Source organism: Perognathus longimembris, chromosome 7 (genome assembly GCF_023159225.1).
Source record: "Perognathus longimembris pacificus isolate PPM17 chromosome 7, ASM2315922v1, whole genome shotgun sequence".
Taxonomy (NCBI): Eukaryota; Metazoa; Chordata; class Mammalia; order Rodentia; family Heteromyidae; genus Perognathus; species Perognathus longimembris.
The window spans coordinates 17,407,979-17,426,867 of NC_063167.1; the positions used below are offsets into that span (position 1 = coordinate 17,407,979).

Below are 18,889 nucleotides of genomic sequence, written 5' to 3' on the forward strand. Positions count from 1 at the left end.
TTTCTGTTTATGTGGTACTGAGGAATCAAACCCCGGCCTTCAAGCATATTAGGCAAGCACTCTACCACTACTCCACATTCCCAGCCCAAATCTTATCTTTTTAATAAGTTAATTGCCTTGAGTATTTTGTCATAGCAACAGAGAGCTGAATGATATACCATTCAGGATGGGGCTTAAGATGTACTTTATATTATTTGCCCATTCATGCCTCTGTCACTCATGAGAACATGCTATTATTCTACAGGACAAACACAGCCAGAGGCCCTGGTCTTCCGAGCCAAGGATAAACCAGATTAACCAACAGCCACGCAATCTCCAAACACGTGAACAAGTCCAACTTAGAACCAGCAGAGCTGCCTAGCCAACCACCAGATGTATTAGCAATAAATGTTTACTGTGGCAAACCTTGGAATCATGTGATTATTTGCTATGCACCATTACTGTGGAGGCATACACCTGATCTAACTTCCTCCCACAATGTAGTCACATAAATAACTCAAGATGACCTGACCTCGTCCACTGAAGACAGCACATGCCGCTTCCCACCATGGAGACCTGGCTCGTGATAAAGACTGATTCCATCAGACATCCTCTCCTGAGCTGTTTTTTTTTTTTTTTTTTGGTCAGTCATGGAGCTTGAACTCAGGGCCTGGGCACTGTCGCTGAGCTTGTTCACTCAAGGATAGAACTCTATCACTTTGAGCCACAGCTCTACTTCCAGTTTTCTGGTGGTTAATTGGAGGTGAGAGTCTCATGGACTCTCCTCTGGGCTGGCTTCCAACTGTGATTTTTCAGATCTCAGCCTCCTGAGTATCTAGGATTACAGGCATGAGCTACAGCACCCAGCTGAGAATTTGAACTTTGAGACATGGCCCCAGAGAGGTAGATCTTACTGGATATATTGCTCCTCCTGGTTATTTGTTACAGCACCGGATGAAGCCGTTTCCAATTTGACCTTAGGTCTTCTAGCTTTCCTTTAGCTCTTGTCTGTCACTAAACTCCTTCCTTCCTTTCTTTCTTCCTCCTCTTCTTCTTTCCTTTCATCCTTATCCTCTTTTTTCCTCTGGGAGTACTAAGGTTTGAACTTAGGGCCTTGCACTTGCTAGGTAAGTTCTCTATCACTTGAGCCATGCTCTCAACCCTTTTAAAATTATTTTTCAAATAAAGTTTGCATTTTTCTCTTAGCTGGCCTGAACTGCAGTCTTCCTATTTATGCTTCCTATGTAGCTGATATGACAGATGTGAGCCATCATACCCAGCTATTGGTGGAGATGAGGTCTTGCAAACTTTCTGCCCAGGCGAATCTTGAGCCACGATCCTCCAAATTTCAGCCTCTCTAGGTGCTGAATTACAGGTATGAGCCTCCATGCCTGGCCCCATCTCTAAACTTCTCTCAGTACTCAAAAATTCCCTGAGTCCTGCCCCTATCTTTCAAAAAAAAAAATTCTCTTTGTCTTAAAACAGGCAGAGGCGATACAGTTGCTTGAAGCTAAGTATTCTGCCATTCCACCATACAGACCCCAGTTCGAGTTTCAGACCTACTGCTGAGCCAGAGACTTGATTGACTGATGAACTGCAAAGCATTCTTCAGCCCTAGTACTGTAAGAATCAGTACCTCAGTGTAGCGGCTCGCTTTCCTCCCCACAAGGAGGCTGATTGCTCTTCTCTTTTCATTGAGGCAGCAAAGGTTTGGCCAGGTCATCTCAGAACACTCCCATCTGTATCTCTAAATCCTGAGGGATAGTCTCAAAGTCATAGAGGTCACTGGAGTGGCCTCAGAGTGCCAGTGCCAGTACCTGTGCCAGTGACATTACCCTATGATGGAAGTCAAATTGCCCCAGATCTAGACCCGAAGAAATGATCAGCGGGGCCTCTTGTCCCATGCTTTTGTTTTTCCACATCTAATCCTGATGCTTTTGTTCATACTACCAAAGACAGGGCTTCGGACACTGGTCCCCCTGTTTCTTCCCTGTCTGGCCATGCTGCATTGTGGTGATCAGGTTGTGTCCTGCCCTGCAGTTGCTCCATCTTGTGCAGAGTGGCAGCATTCAGGCTATGTGTTCCCTGCGTGACTCCACTTTCCAGGTCATCTGTTTGTTCCATTTTGAGTGCAAATGCTAAGGCAGTGACTCTGTTCTACTCAAACTATGAGGTAGACAGATAACATTATATATTTATGCAAATAAAGGGCTATCATCTGTGAACTTGCCAAATTGAATCGGACCATATGGACACATGAGCGTATCAGAACCATTTCAGCAAAACAATGCCCAATGAGAGAAGTAAGATGGCAGATGGATAGAGGCTTCCTGGGTGAATAAGAAGAATCCAATGTCACAAAAGTGACCAGATCCTGAGGATGGAAAGAGTGGAAGAAGAGAAATGACAAGGACTTCAGGAAGACCCAGAAGTTTTCAAACAAACAAACACAGCAGGAGATAACAGCAATGGTGTTCTGAGCCAGTACCTGGATCACCTAGCTCAAGGAGAGGAACTCACAAACTACCAACACCAGATAAAAACCAGATGGTCCCCACTCAGGGATCCCTCAAATTCAGCTACAGGAAAAGTAAATGGAACAGTCTTTCCTCCTGCTCAGGGCTTAGGAGGCAGTACTGATCTTCTGTGAGAGGCTGGACTGCAGAAACCAAATCTTGTGTCCCCCATTGCCCTGGGAATGACAAAGTCACCATGGCCAGGACGTTTCTCTGGGAGCCCAGGCTCAAGAAGCCACCACGACTGGGCATGGTGGCTCACAGCTGTAATCTTAGAAACTCAGCAAGGCAGGAAAGTTCACGAGACTCTTATCCCCAGTGACCTACCACAAAGCTGGAAGTGGAGATATTGCTCAAATAGTATAGCCTCAGCCTTAAGGGAAAAAGCCAAGTGAGAGAGGGAGGCCCTGAGTTCAAGCCCCAGTACTACTATTTTTTTTTTTTAAAAAGGAGGGGCTGGGAATATGGCCTAGAGGTAGAGGGCTTGCCTCGTATACATGAAGCACTGGGTTCAATTCCTCAGCACCACATACATAGAAAAAGCCAGAAGTGGCGCTGTGGCTCAAGTGGTAGAATGCTAGCCTTGAGCAAAAAGAAGATAGGGGCAGTGCTCTGGTGCTGAGTTCAAGCCCCAGGATTGGAAAAAAAATTAAAAAGGAAAAAATAAATAATCACAGCTTAAGAATCCTAAAATACTTGGCCACTGAAGTGGGGACTAAATCAGTGGTAAGAGCCAGGTGAAGGGGAGGTCAGAGTGAGTGTCAGGGAATAGCACTTCCAACAAACAACTAGCCATGGCAGAACTAGGAGGCAAATCCAGAGTTCCCCTTTTCAGATCTGGCCTTCCTAAACACATTTTGGCTGCTGCTACAGTTAAAAGCCCTTGCTGGGCCAGGAATGTGGCTTAGTGGGAGAGTGTTTGCCTAGCATGCATGAAGCCCTGGGTTCCATTCCTCAGTACCACATACACAGAAAAAGCCAGAAGTGGTGCTACGGCACAAGTAGTAAAGTACTAGCCTTGAGCAAAAGAAGCTCAGGGACAGCACCCAGGCCCTGAGTTCAAGCCTCAGGATTGGCCAAAAAAAAAAAAAAAAGGCCTTTTTTTGTAAAACAATGGTAGGAGCCACAATCCTTCCTTTCCAGTCCTCCACTTCCTCTCCTCTGTGCCCACAGAATGCGTAACAAACGTGTGTAAAGTTACTTCAGGGATGGGGCCCCCTCTGGCAAGGCCCAGCCTGGGCATCATTGGCCCCAGCTGAGGAGATGGAGAGCTGGAAGAACTGTCCATGGTTAGCAGCTGAATTGCTGCGGGCTCCCTGGCATCCAAGGACAATCAATGCAGCCAGCTATCAGTGGTTCAGGACTGAAATCACAGGTACTCAGGAAGCTGAGAGGACCTCCAGTTAACCAGCAAAAAGAGAGGACTGGAGGGATGGCCCAAGTGGTAAAGCTGGAGCCAAGCAAGCAAACAAGCTGAATAAGCACAAGGCCCTGAGATCAGAGCCTCGTACTGTAAAAAAATAAAATAAAAAGCAATGCCCATCTTAAGTATCAAATTCTCCTTCTTCCAAGGAGAGGGATGAGAAAGGAACAGGCAGGATTATGCCCATTTTACAAATAGGGAAACCAAATCTCAGGACATGAATTGATTGCCCAGGGTCATAGAGAGACAGAGCTGAGAGTCAAAGGATAATATCCCTAATTTGTAGCTTTTGCTCATTCCTGTGGTGTGAACACCCCCCACGTGGCTGACAAAGGTGAAACAAATGCTCACAGTGGAACCACGCAGGCCCTGTGCGCAGCACATAGCAAACTGAACCACTCTACGTTAATTTCACACATGGGCCCTTAGCTAGACACAAGGTGGGGTCTTGGCTCTTTCTGACTTGACCCTGGAGCATGTGGCAGATCAGCCAACATCTGTAGGATAAAAAGCCAGGTGCCAGTGGCTCACACCTGTAATCCCAGCTACTCAGGAGGCTGAGATCTGAGGACTACAGTTCAAAGTCAGCCCAAACAGAAAAAGCCATGAGATTCTGATTCCATTTAAGCACCAGAAAACTGGGAGTGGAACTGTGGCTCAGTGGTAGGACACTACTAGCCTTGAGCACAAAAAAAAAAAATTTCAGGGACAGCACCCAGGCCCTGAGTTCAAGTCCCATGACTGACCAAAAAACAAAAGGACACTTGTTCCTGGCTCACTGGGTCGCCTTGTCACCTTACCTCAGAACAGGCTATGCACACCAAAATCCCACATGTGTAAAGAATTTTCCTGACTCAACTCTGTGTGTGTGTGTGTGTGTGTGTGTGTGTGTGTGTGTGTGTTTGCCTGTGTTGGTAATGAGGCTTGAACTCAGAGCCAAAGCACACTCCCTTAGCTTTTTCACTCAAGGCTGGTGCTCTACTACTTAAGTCACACCTACACTTTTGGCTTTTGGCTGCTTAATTGGAGAGTCTCATGGACTTTCTTTCCCCAGCTGGCTGCAAACCTCAGCCTCCTAAGTAGCTAGTATTACAAGCACCAGTGTCTGACTGTCAGTGTTTATTGAGCACTTACTGGATGCAGACATTGGCGCTTTACACTCATGACGACACGAGGACCTGAGGTCTTCTATGCAAGGTCCTGGAGCAGATGAAGTAACTTCAGACAAAACACACAGAGAAAAAAAATGTTTTTCACTATATGGTGTTTGAACTCAGGGCTTCTCACTTGCTGGGTAAGGGCTGTATTGCTTGAGCCACACCTCTAACCTAAGAAGCCCAAAGTTAGGGTTGTTTTTTAAATTTGTTTGTCTGTTTGTTTTGGTGGTGGAGAGGCATTTTTTATAAAGATGCTTTCATGCTTACGTGTACACGTGTACATTCTACATCTACATTCTACTTGTGGTAGGTGGTATTTGTCTTCATTTTAAAGTTTTGTTTTGAATAGAGTCAATTTAAACAAAGTATTTATTAAGTCAACATACACAATGCATGAATACTGTAAAAATGGCAAGGGATATGCAAATGACTGGTCTTCAGGAATGTGAGGCATCAGACAGAGTTTTTTTAGGTTGCAAGTAATACTTAGCCATTCAAATCAGCTTGGGAAGAGAAGACAACTGGACAGGGGCCTCTCCCAGAACTGACAGGGAGGACTGTGGGAAAGCCAGCTTGCCCCAAAGCCTGGGCCCCTCTTCCTTGCAGGCTCCCATGGTTTGCTCTGCACACCCTCTCTCAGAGAAGGGTCATTAAGGTCTCATGGACTTGCCTACCCTAGCTGGCCTTTAATCACAACACTCAGATCTCAGCCTCCTGAGTAGCTAGGATAACAGGTGTGAGCTCCCGGCACCCAGCTTCTATTACCTTCTTGCAGGTGGCCACCCCTACACACAGACACACAGGTAGACACATTCATAGCCCCACAATTTGTGCGTTTGGGGACATGTCTGCAAAGTCCCAATAAGCCCCCTTAGCCCTAGATGTTCCTCTCTCCCTTTTGCTAGATACTTAGAAATGGGGAGGATGAGGGATGAGCAATCACCCCAACAAGAGTTATCTCTGTAGGGCATCTGCTGCTCATAACCCCAGGCAATAGCTTTTACTTCACAAGTAACAATGCTAAGAGGTAGAGAATTGACTGCCCAATCCCTGGACAAGAAGTAACAAAGTTAACACTTGAACTTAAGTCTGTGTGACACTAAAGCCATTGATGGTCTGGTATATGGGAAAAGCATGTCCCAAATTCATGGGGACACCAAAGTAAACTATAAAAGCAGAATTTCTTGTCTGAGAACGTGGCTTAGTAGTAGAGTGCTTGCCTAGTATGCATGAAGCCCTGGATTCAATTTCCTCAGCACCACATAAACAGAAAAAGCCACAAGTGGTGCTGTACTCAAGAGGTAGAGTGCTAGCCTTGAGCAAAAAGAAGACAGGGACAGTGCTCAGGCCCCAAGTCCCAAGCCCCTGGACTGGCAAAAAAATAAATAAATAAAAGTAAATTTAAAAAAATTACAGGCTTGGGGCTAGGAATATGGCCTAGTGGGCAAGAGTGCTTGCCTCATATACATGAAGCCCTGGGTTCGATTCCTCAGCACCACATATATAGAAAATGGCCAGAAGTGGCGCTGTGGCTCAAGTGGCAGAGTGCTAGCCTTGAGCAAAAAGAAGCCAGGGAAAGTGCTCAGGCCCTGAGTTCAAGGCCCAGGACTGGCTAAAAAATAAAAATAAAAAATTACAGGCTCATGCCTGTAATCCTAACCACTCAAGAGCTTGAGATCTGAGGATCATGGTTCAAAGCCAGACAGGGCAAAAAAGTCCATGAGACACTCATCTCCAATAAACTACTCAGAAAAAGTCAGAAGTGGGGCTGTGGCTCAAGTGGTAGAGTGCTCACCTTGAGCCCAAAGAGGTTCAGGGACAGAGCCCAGGCCCTGAGTTCAAGCCCCAGGACTGAACAACTACAACAACCAAAAAACAAACAAACAAACAGAAAACAAAGTATGAGATCTCATCTGATAAACAGCTAAGGCAAAACAGGCTGGACAATGGCTCAAGTGGTAGAGTGCTTGCCTAGAGCAAGGTCCTGAGTTCAAACCCTAGTACTGAAAAAAAAAATCACAAACAGGTCTCTAGAGACCCTAAAGGGAACTAACACTTTCCAGCTTGAGGGTCTGTTCCTGTCCCTGCTACATCCTAGAATCTGGGGTAAGAGGGTCTCCCCAAAAAAGGAGCAGTCTCCAGGAAGCCTGAGGCACGGTCCAGCCCAGTGCCTATTCCCAGGGAGGTGCCCTGGCCTGGACAAATCCAAATCTAGTTTTTACAGCCTCTTCTCCCTAGTAGGGAGGACTGCCACAAAGAAAGAAGGTGGGTGTGGTGGCCCTTTGACCTCCTCAGAGCTGACCTAAGCCAGGGACGAGGCCTGTGCAGAGAGCTGCCTCTAGAGCCAAACTCCCCTGCCAGCTGTGGGTCTGTCCATATTTGTCTTCACTGTGTACCTTCCAGACAGATTGTGGGGTAACCTAAAGATCCCACCAAGCCACCTCCCTGACAATTGTCACAATCACTTGTGCCTATGAGTGGAAAGAGGTGACTCCACCCTAGACCCAACTGCTGCCTCTAGATCCTTCCACATCCAGTGTTTCTGCCTATAGCACTTGGAAGTCATTGCCCAAGGCTTAGGCTGTGTGGCCCTAGTGGGGAGAATCAAGTCAGGCCCCCAAGTTCTACACCCAGCTCTGCTGCTCCTTCTCATGCCAGCAGCTCCCCTGGGCTCAGACTTAACAAAGTAAGTGCCCAGAGGCAAGTGAAGGAGCACCTCCAACTTCTAGATCTTTCCAGCAGTCTGGTACAGCCATCAGCCCTGCTTGAGCCACCAGCCAGGGCCACTAGCAGCCAGGGAAGTGACCCAGCTCAGTCAGTGACACCCAGGGGTGAGAGGACCCTGGGGCCTGACCCCAGCCATCAGGAACTAATTTTTAAGGGAAGCAACAGGCATCTGGTGGAGGGTCATGACCATGTCCGTGGCAGTGTCCGTGGTGACCCGGGAGCACTTGCGGCTGCTGCTGCGTATGCTGTAAAACTTTTCACTGAGGTGTTTGCGAAATTTCTTGGTGAGGAAGCAGTAGATGACAGGGTCTAAGACGCAATTTGTGCTAAGAAGGCAGAGGGTGACTTGATGGGCGTCATTAATAGCCTGATGGAAATTGGTGTAGTAGCCCAACTCCGCCAGGGTCCAGGGCAGCTGCACCACGTGGTGTGGCACAAAGCAGATGATAAAGACCCCCAGGACAGTGCAGACCATCCAGAGCGCTCGGCGCTTGACTTCCGCAGTCCGGTGCTGCTGTACGGGCTGCGCCAGCAGCGTGCGGATGATGACCACATTGCAGGACAGGATGATGAGGAAGACCAGGAAGAAGGCAAACACGATGAAGATGTGGATGACCAGGACTGACACGTTGCCCTGCTCGTAGTGCTCAAAGCAGCGGGTGATGTTTTCTGTGCCAGCCTTATTGAGGACTGAGTTGGTCTCATCCTGGACCAGGTAGTAGGAGGCAGCGGCCAGGGTGGCCACCCAGATAACCAGGGATAAGGAGATGCCCCGTTTGCGAGTGGTGGCCTGAGCTGTCTTGATGGGATGTGTCACCGCCTGGAAGCGATTGTAGGTGATCACGCCCAAGAAGGCCACAGAGCAGTAGGTATTAATAAAGAAGAAGGAGCCGGCCACATTGCACAGGAATTTGGGTAGAATCCAGTTTCCCTGGTGGTAATAGTAGACAATCCACAGTGGCAGCGTGATCAAGAAGAGCAGGTCAGCCACGGTGAGGTTCACCATGAAGATCTTGATCTCATTTAGTTTCTTGGAAGGGTACAGGCGGGCAAAGACCCAGAGCACGTAGCCATTGGAGATCACCCCCAGCACAAAGATGATGCCATAAACGATGGGGAAGAGAGTGTATCGAAACTCAGAATCCACCCGGGAGGAGTCATTGAGCTCCATTGCTCTGGACTATAAGGGTCAGTGGGTCATAGGACCCTGGCTGTGCCTAGAAGATCACACAAAAATTGTGGTAAATAAGAAGCCAAGAGGGGCTGGGAATGTGGCTTAGCGATAGAGTGCTTGCATTGCATGCATGAAGCCCTGGGTTCAATTCCTCAGTACCACATACACAGAGAAAGCCAGAAGTGGCACTGTGGCTCAAGTGGTAGAGTGTTTGCCTTGAGCAAAAGAAGCTCAGGGACAGTGCTCAGGCCCTGAGTTCAAGCCCCCAGACTGTCAAAATAAAAATAACATAAAATAAGAAGCCAAGGGCTGGGAATATGGCCTAGTGGTAGAGTGCTTGCCTTGTATACATGAAGCCCTGGGTTCGATTCCTCAGCACCACATATATAGAAAAAGCCAGAAGTGGTGCTGTGGCTCAAGTGGTAGAGTGCTAGCCTTGAGCGAAAAAGAAGCTAGGGCTGGCAAGCCCCAGGACTGGCAAAAAACAGAAGCTGAAAAAAAAAAAAAAAAAAAGCCAAGAGAGTCTGGGGCACCAGTGGCTCACGCCTGTAATACAAGTTACTCAGGAGGCTGAGATCTGACAATCACACAGGCAGGAAAGTCTGTGAGACGATTCCCTCCAATTAACCCCCAGGAAATTGGAAGTGGCACTGTGGCTCAAAGTGGTAGAATGCCGGCCTTGAATAAATGTAACGATCAAGGACTGCACCATGAGTTGAAGCCCCATGACCAACAAAAAATAAAATACAAGCCAAGAGGGAACATCCTAGTTCACCAATCCCTTGATATGGTGAGAGAGGCCATGTTGAGGGCAGTGTTGGTCCACGTGGAAACTTCATCTTCCACCAACAGTATGAAGAGGCTCGGTTTCCTTACCAGGAAGATTAGTGCCCTGCTGGAAGACTCAAGGTTAAAGGGCGAGTATGCTCTTGACCTTTTGGCCTTTTTATACTTTCCATATGGTGAGGACATGTGTTCAAAATGTCATCTTGGAAGCAGAGTCAGTCCTTAACACACAGAGAACCTTGACCTTGAGTGCCCAGTCTTCGGAACTAGGAGAAATGATTTTTTATTTATTTATTTATTTATTTATTTATTTTTTGCCAGTCCTGGGCCTTGGACTCAGGGCCTGAGCACTGTCCCTGGCTTCTTTTTGCTCAAGGCTAGCACTCTGCCACTTGAGTCACAGCGCCACTTCTGGCCATTTTCTGTATATGTGGTGCTGGGGAATCGAACCCAGGGCTTCAAGTATACAAGGCAAGCGCTTTTGCCACTAGGCCATATCCCCAGCCCGAGAAATGAATTTTTATTCTTTATAAATGACCCAGTTTCAAGTACTCAAGTATTCTGTTATAATAGTACTTATAAACTAAGACAGTCACTTTTATTATTTTCTTTTTTATACCATTCCTGGGCTTTGACCTCAGGGCCTGGGCACTGTCCTTGGGCATTTGTGTTCAAGGCTAATGCTCAACAACTTTAAGCCACAGCGCCATTTCTGGCTTTTTAGTAGTTCATTGAAGATAAAAGAGTCTCACAGATTTTCTGCCTGGATTGGCTTTGAACCACCTCAGATTACAGTCTTCTGAGTATCTAGGATTACAATACTTTTGCTTTGCTTTTTTTTTTTCTTGAGACAAGTTGGACTTGAACTCTCTATGTAGCCCATGCTAGCCTCAAACTTTTGATCCTCCTGCCTCCACCTCACAATTGTTGGGATCATAGATGTGAACTACAATACCGTCCTTTCTTTCTTTCTTTCTTTCTTTCTTTCTTTCTTTCTTTCTTTCTTTCTTTCTCTCTCTCTTTCTCTTTCTTTCTTTCTTTCTTTCCTTCCTTCCCTTTATTTCTTTGTTCTTTTCTTCCTTTATTTCCCTCCATCCTTCCTTCTTTCCTTCCTTCATTCCTCCCTCCCTTCCTTCTTTTCTCCCTTCTTTCCTTCCTTCCTTTTTTTTCAGTGCTGGGAATAGAACCTAGGACCTTGAGCTATGCTCTTCCTACTCCTCTTTCCTCCTTCCATCCCTCCCTCTATCTTCTCCCTTCTTATTTTTTTATTCAGTGCTAAAAATAAAACCACTTTAGACCTCATAATTTCAGGCAAGCACTCTACCTCTGAATTAAATCTCCAGCCCAGTATTTTCAAAACTAAAATCAATGACATCTTCCAATGGATTGGCAATGTTTTTCTCCTTTCTGTATAATGTGCTTTTACAAATTTATCTCTAAAACCTGAAGCTTAGTGGTAGCCTTTGCAAAGTCCTGGGTTCCATTCTTTTTGTTTTGTTTTGTTTTTTGCCAGTCCTGGGGCTTGAACTCAAGACCTGAGCACTGTCCCTAGCTCCTTTTTGCTCAAGGCTAGCACTCTACTACTTGAGCCACAGCACCACTTCTGGCTTTTTCTATATATGTGGTGCTGAGGAATCAAACCCAGGATTTCATGTATGCAAGGCGAGCACTCTACCACTACTAGGCCATATTCCTAGCCCATGGATTCCATTCTTACCACTGCAGAAATATCATTTCTAGGGGCTGGGAATATGGCCTAGTGGCAAGAGTGCTTGCCTCTTATACATGAGGCCCTGGGTTCGATTCCTCAGCACCACATATACAGAAAATGGCCAGAAGTGGTGCTGTAGCTCAAGTGGCAGAGTGCTAGCCTTGAGCAAAAAAGAAGCCAGGGACAGTGCTCAGGCCCTGAGTTCACAGCCCAGGACTGGCAAAAAAAAAAAAAAAATATATATATATATATATATATATATCATTTCTAGTGATGAAATAGATTTTTTAAATATTACAAACATTTTTTGTAGCCAGGTGCTGGTGGCTCAGGCATGTAATTTTAGCTGCTCAAGAGGGTGACTCAAGTGGTAGAGCACTGGTCTTGAGTGGGAAAAGCTAAAGGACTGTGCCCATGCCCTGAGTTCAAATCCCAATACTAGCACAAAATATAAATAATAATAATGATGTGAGAAATTATGGTAGAATTCAGTGGTAAATCCCTAGGGTACACCAGGCTCTGGGTTTGATCCTCAGCTCCAATAATAATAATAATAATAGAAGAAGAAGAAAATAATTTAAAATTGGTAACTTTAATATATGAACATTTAAAATGTCACAGTAAAAATTGGGTAGGGGGACAATCAAAATTGGGTAGGGTACTTCTCAGAGGACGCAACAAATGAAACCAGAGGCAGAGCTACCACAAAGTCAATGATGCTTAAGTCTCTCCCTCCTCATAGGACCTTTATCTAATATTGTATTTGTAACTTAGTGTCTTCTCTTTGAAGATACGCCCTCAAATTGTATTAGCTTTAGGGATCTGCAAACCTGTATCTTTCCCAGGCTAAAAAATCTTAAAAAATTGAGCAAAGAGATTTAAAGGAAATGTATTCCCGATAAAAGGTATGGTGCACCAAAGTCCTGTAGTGCAAATAAGTGCATTATGTTCTGGTAGGGGAGAACCTTGTCATATTTGCAGAACTGGCCCTAAAGAGCCTTTTGGGAGAGAGTAAGGGAAGGGTGACATTGTCCAAAAAGAAACATATTCTTTCCAGATGTCAGTGGCTTGCTTACACCTGTAATCCTAGCTACTCAGGAGGCTGAGATCTGGTTCAAAGCCAGCCCTGGCAGGAAAATCGATGAGATTCTTATCTCCAACCACCAGAAAACCAGAAGTGGTGCTGTGGCTCAAATGGTAGAGTGCTAGCCTTGAGCCAAAGAAGCTCAGGTACAGTGCCCAGACCCTGAGTTCAAGCCCCAGAACTGGCAAAAAAAAAAAAAAAAAGTATGTATGCATATATGTATGTATGTATGAATGATTTTGAAGCAGAGTGTCACTATGTAGCCAGGCTGGCCTCAAACTCTCAGTTAATGCTGGAAGAACCAAGCCTGACTCACATATGTTTTAAGTAATTGGAAGCTGTGTGTGTGTGTGTGTGTGTGTGTGTGTGTGTGTGTGTGTGTGTGTGTGTGCATGCCCACACCCCCACAGGAGCCCTGCTGTCGGGAGACAGAGGACTAGACTGTGGGTAGCACTGACCCTGTGCTGCCTCTCCCACCGGCTCCAGACTCTGCCTCTGGCCACTGCCAACAAAGCTTTCAAAAGCTCCGAGGAGGAGGAGTATTTGGAGGGAGAAGTAGAGATGGCTCAGTTGGACACAGTGCCCTGATGGATCAAAGCTGGGGGACTGGCCCAGCCCCAGCCCTTAGCTAGGGATGAGGTAGAACCGTAAACATTCATAGAAACAGAGAATTCTGCCTTCTGGGGCTCCCACCACCATCCTGTGGAGGGAGGGGTCAGGTCCCTTCGGGAGTCTGGAAGGAGACCACGGCCCCCAGGAAGTCTGGGCAGCCTGAGGGGTGGGGCCACTGGTCGGAGGGGCGGGGCCATTGCGTGGTGGGCGGGACCACCGGTTGGAGGAGAGGAACCAGTGACCGGAAAAAGCAAGTGGAAGCTGGGTAGGGAAGCTGGGTTCATCAGCCGGCCATCCCCTAACATTTGTGGGGGCCAGTTGAAATCAGAAGTTGGAATGTCTAAATATTTATAAGCTACACATCAGGCCTACATGCAAGTTCGACCACGTGTCCGCCCCAGCAGCGCCTTGCCCTCCCAACCCCCTCATCCCCGCAGACCTCGAGGATGCATTCACCCAGAGCCTGGGCCAGCAGGTGGGGGTGGGTAGAACACACACAGGGTCCGCGTGAGCCCCTCTTCCTGCATTCAGAACTGGCTTACACCTGTAATCCTAGCACTCAGGAGGTTGAGACACAAGGACTGTAAGTTCAAAGCCAGCCCGGGCAAGACTTTATCTCAAAAACACAAAAACAAACACACAAAATATGCCTGGTCTATAGTGAGAGCTCGATGAATGTTGGCTATTGTTAATATTACTCCTCTACTCCAGGCAAAATCGGAGGTGCCACCCAGGTGCCCATAGCACAATGCCTCGTAAGAACTGCCAGCAATTTGCCTCTGAGCTACATCCCCAGCCCAATCCTTCCCTCCTGAGCAGGATTCCTCAGAGACAAGGTATCAGCAAATCACTAATGCCCATTACAGGACTTCCTTCACAGCAAATACTCAAGAAATGTACACTTAATAGACAAATTAGCCTCACCCAGCTCCTAGAGTCCTGAGAGCTAGCCCACTGTCCTCACCTATAAATATAGTGGGAAAATTATCATCACTGAACTGAGGTTAAAGGCAGATAGACCTCTAAAGTGCTTGGAATAGAGTAGCTGATCAATTAATGTTACCTCCTATTCTTTTTTTTTTTAATTTTTACATGGTTATTATAAAGGTGATGCACAGAGGGGTTATGGTTACATAAGCCAGGTAAAAAGTGCATCTCTTTGTGGACGATGCCCCCCCTTCCCTTGCTTTCTCCCAGTTTTTCCCTCCTTGTCTAGTTCATTTTTCCCTCCTATCCTGACCCTTGTTTCCCCTTTATGCCACATCCCCTGAGATCCCTCACCCAACCAGGCACCAGCAGCTCACTACAGTCAGCTACCCTAGCTATAGTCAGGAGGCTGAGATCTGAGGATTGTGGTTGAAGCCAGCCCAGGCAGACACATCCAAGAAACTCTTGTTCCAGCTAAACAGCAAAAAGTTGGAAGTGGAGCTGTAGTTCACGTAATAGAGCACCAGCCTTGAGCGAAAAAGCTAATCAAGAGTGTGAAGCCCTTAGTTCAAGTCCTACTACTGGCGCACACACACACACACACACACACACACACACACACACACACAATCCCTCACTTAGTAGGTTCATTACCATTTCTCCCAGATGGGGGAGGAATTGACAGACCAACCATGGGAGCTGGCTTCCTGACCTTGAGGGAAATTGGCAAGGGCACCCACAGTCACCAGTATAGAATGTAGCACCTGCTAGTCACATTCATTGATTGGTGAATGGAACCCCATAGGGAGACTCTAGTACCCCAGATAGGAGGATGGCTTGGGAACAGAGTTCCTCAGTTTTCCTCATCACTGGGAACTGAATGCTACCTTGCACCCATGTATGTAGATTACACTGCTAAGACCGAGGAAGCCCCTGTGGAGTTGGGCCTGAGCAGAGAGAAGTGAGGAGCACTTGCTTCTCAGGGCCCTCCCACCCCAGCACTGGCACCAGCCTCCGCTCTGCCAGGAACTGCATGGACTTCTTCCCAACTTGGGAGTCGTAGGTCCTGCCAGGGCCCTGGAAGCCAGCCCAGGGCCCGGCCCAGGGGAGGACATAGGGCCTCAGATACATGCCCTGGAGCCAGCACCCTTGGCTCTGCTCCTTCCAAGTTGCCTGCTCCTTGGCTCCCCAACTCCCTTTCCTCATCTGGAAAGTGGGGCCAACAAAACCTTCCCCACGGGGTGGCCTTCCCAAATCGTCTCCTAATCTCATCACAAGTATGAAGACAGTTGTAGATTGCATGCGGTAGCTGAGGAATGGAGCAGGTGAAGCAGTCTAGAGCCTGGGCTGGATTCTGAGGGGGTGGGATTTGCATGTTGCCAGGAAGCTGTCACTGGAAATTCTTCCCCAAGAATTTCCCAGGAACCAGAGTGTCACCCTTTATCATCTCTAATTTGGACATGGTCACATCTTTCATAGTGCTGGATAGGTATTTCTTGTTTTTGTTTGTTTCGTGTCAGTACTGAGACTTGAACTCAGGACCTTGTACCCCCCTTTAGCTTTTTCCCTTAAGGCTGGCACTCTATCTCTTGAGCCACACCTCCACTTCAGGTTTCTTGCTGGTTCATTAGAGATAAGAGTCTCTTAGATTTGTCTGCAAGGGCTGGTTTCAAACTGGGAACCACAGAGCTTGGCCTCCTGAGAAGCTAGGATTACAAGTTTGAGCCACCAGGCCCGGTTCTGTTCGCTGGGTGTGATTTGTATTGTTATAAGGAGCCCAGGGCCTTCTGGGTGTCAGCATGGCCTTGGGACTGTGATGACCTGAGACCTCGCCCTAAGACTGTCATGACAGCACCAGACAATGACCTCTGCCATGACCAATAAGGTCAGGCTTAAAGCCATGCCCCAGTGGCACAAGCCTGTAATCTGAATTACTCAGGACTCTGAGATCTGAGGATCATGATTTGAAGGCAGCCCAGGCAGGAAAGTCACTCATCTCCAATTAACCATCTAAAAACCAGAAGTGAGCTGTGGCTCAAAGAAGCAGAGCACCAGCCTCGAGCAAAAAAACTCAGGGACAGTGCCCAGGCTCTGAGTTGAAGCCCCATGACTGACAGGAAAAAAAAAGTCAGGGTTCATGCCGGTGACAGTAGAGAGCTCAATGAACCCATCCTTTAGCAACTGCCCTCAGAAAATGCTCATCACAAGGCTCAGTGGCTCCCACAGGAGTCCTGGCTAGAGGCGGCTAAGCTAAGGAGTAAGGCTTGAAAACAGCCCTCGTAGACTAATCCGTGAGACCTTTGTCCCCAACTAACCAGCAAAACCCCAAAGTAAAACTGTGGCTCAAGTGGTAGAGTGCCAGGCTTGAAGAGAAAAGCCAAGGAACAGTGCCCAGGCCCAGAATTCAAGCCCCAGCACACACACACACACACACACACACACACACACACACACACACACGCTTCTCCGCTCTCATCAAGCTGCTAAGGACGTTGGGTCAAGAGAGGCTGACAGGAGAGGCCCCTGTGCCAGGAACCAGTGCTCACCCTTGGGACCTGGCTCCTCACTCATCCTAGCAGTGTCCCCAGACTCCACCTCAGCTCCTGCCTCTCCTGAACCCAAGTCTCCATCCACTGATGGGTTCCCAGTACAGGAGAAAAGAGTGTACCCCCCCCCAAAAATGAAAATGGCCTCCTCCTCTCCAACAGTGGTGGAAGAGGTCTCAGAACAGACAGCCCCCCTGCCTCTGAGCAGACCCCTCCTCCCCTGACACCACTCGGTCCTGGGGACCCATTTTGTTAATGCCATGAACTGCAGATTCCTCATGGAATGTCAGAAATGGAGCTTCCAGTGGTAGAGCACTAGTTTGGAGTGAAAAAGCTAAGAGACAGCACCCAGGCCCAGAGTTCAAACCCCAGTACTGGCACAAGAAAAAAAAAAGTACTGTGGATCATTGTGTATTAGTACCATGCTACTTGTGTTCACACACCATTTTATGATGAACAAAACACTTCCCACCCAGCCTCTTACTTCATCCTCCTACAAATCCACAAGGCCAGGATCATTTTACTTTTTTGTTCCAGTCCTTGGTCTTAAACTCAGAACCTGGGCACTGACCCTGAACTTTTTTGTTTAAGGCTAGTGCTCTACCACTTGAGCCACCACTCCATGTCTGGCTTTTGGTGGTTAATTGGGGTTAAGAAGACTTATGGACTTCCCTACCCAGGTTGGCTTTGAACTGTGATCTCAGCCTCCTGAGTAGCTGGGGTTACACGCATGAGGCACCAACACTGGCTAGGTCAGTACTTTAATTCCTAATCAGCAAAGGGGAAACGTAAGACTCCTGACTTCCCCAAGGTCCCAGCTTATAGGCAAGAGCTGAAACCAAAACAACCCTAGTGAGTCAAGCCTGGTAGTGTATGCCTGTAAGCCCAGCATGCAGAAAGTAAGGCAGGAGGATTTCAAGTTCAAAGCCAACCTAGATTACAGAATGGGAACTTGTCTCATAATAACAAAACCTGAGGTCCACTGAGGGCCCAGGGCCCAGGGCCAGTCACCTCTAAGGCTGACTTCTTTCCCTAGCTGGGTCACCCATCATCAATTAGCTGAGATAAGGACATCTCTTCTCTGATGGTCACCTTCCTCAGCTTCCATACATAGGCACTCAGAACATTGAGCACGGCCGAAGCATCGAGTCAGAGCTTGCAGAGGGCATGCTGGGTGCTTCACCCTTCACAGGTGAGCAAGTACCTGGCCAGGGGCTCCAGTTCACCAGCCTCACACCTAACTCTGCCAGTGAAGCCCAAAAGGTGGCAGCCTAGGCAGTGTCCCCAGCATGAGACCTTATGGGGACACACTGGTTGTGGGTCTCATTCTTGGTGCTAATAATAATGATTCTTCCTCATCTTTGGGGACCCACAGCCAGTGAGTTCCTAAGTCTCCTTGACCGCCAAACAGTCCTGCTGGAGAGCTAGCATTATCCTCATTCAACCCTTTAGGAAACGGCACAGAGAGGGAGCCCAGCTTGGCCAAGATTACACAGCTAGGGCAGATAGCATTAGTCCCTGGGAAGTAAGAGGCCGCTTCTCATCGCTCTCACGGCCTCCCAGGGAGGGGTCTGCGGGTCTCTCAGCACCGCCTAGGCCTCACAGAACCCAAGAGGGGTGCTGGGCTCCCTGGAAAACTTAGTCACAAATGTTTTTTCTGACCATAAGACTGGGCCCGATGAAGGTGCCAGAAAGTTCCTTAAAAACAAAACCACCCTCTTGCTGACATGTATCCTGGGGCAGCTGTATAAGCTCCCCTGCCCCCCTTGCCAGCCACAGCTGGGATGCCCCCTTTACCTGGCTCAGCAGCAGGGTTCTAGGTGTCCCTCCACGCGTGGGCCCCAGCCCTAGAGCCTCTGTGCCTGTGTCTGGCAATTGCAGAAGTGAGGAAACACAGCCTACTACTGCCAAGTCACCCCAGGAGGAAATGCAGTGACCCCGGGGCCCCTCGAGCGGCTGCCACAGGAACGTCCAAGCTGAGCCCAGCCCTGGATACAGTGCAGGAGTGAAGCGGGAGGGGGTGGGCAGCGGCTGTCAGGAGAGAGAAAGCTGGAAAGTTCCAGAAGGTGCACTCAGCATGGACACCAGGTCAGGAAACAGAAGCAATGAGTGGCCCAAGATGAGTCAGTGGTGTTGGAAGGAAGGCGGGAGGGAGTCAGGAAGGAAGAGAGGGCGGAGACAGAGATGGAGGGAGCAACCCAGACCAATGGATGGAAACGAGGTACAACATGAGGGAAACGAGGTACA

The 18,889-nt window shown here is 47.9% G+C and overlaps 1 protein-coding gene across 1 annotated transcript; it reads right to left on the minus strand.

The window, feature by feature from the left end:
• Positions 1-7,006: 7,006 nt before the first annotated feature.
• Ptafr (platelet activating factor receptor) lies at positions 7,007-18,569 on the minus strand. Its single transcript, XM_048350637.1, has 2 exons — positions 18,440-18,569; positions 7,007-9,019 (listed from the first exon to the last, which is right to left on the minus strand). The coding sequence occupies exon 2, from the start codon at positions 8,971-8,973 to the stop codon at positions 7,945-7,947; it is 1,029 nt and encodes a 342-aa protein (XP_048206594.1). The 5' UTR covers positions 8,974-9,019; positions 18,440-18,569; the 3' UTR covers positions 7,007-7,944.
• Between the last annotated feature and the right edge of the window lie 320 nt (positions 18,570-18,889).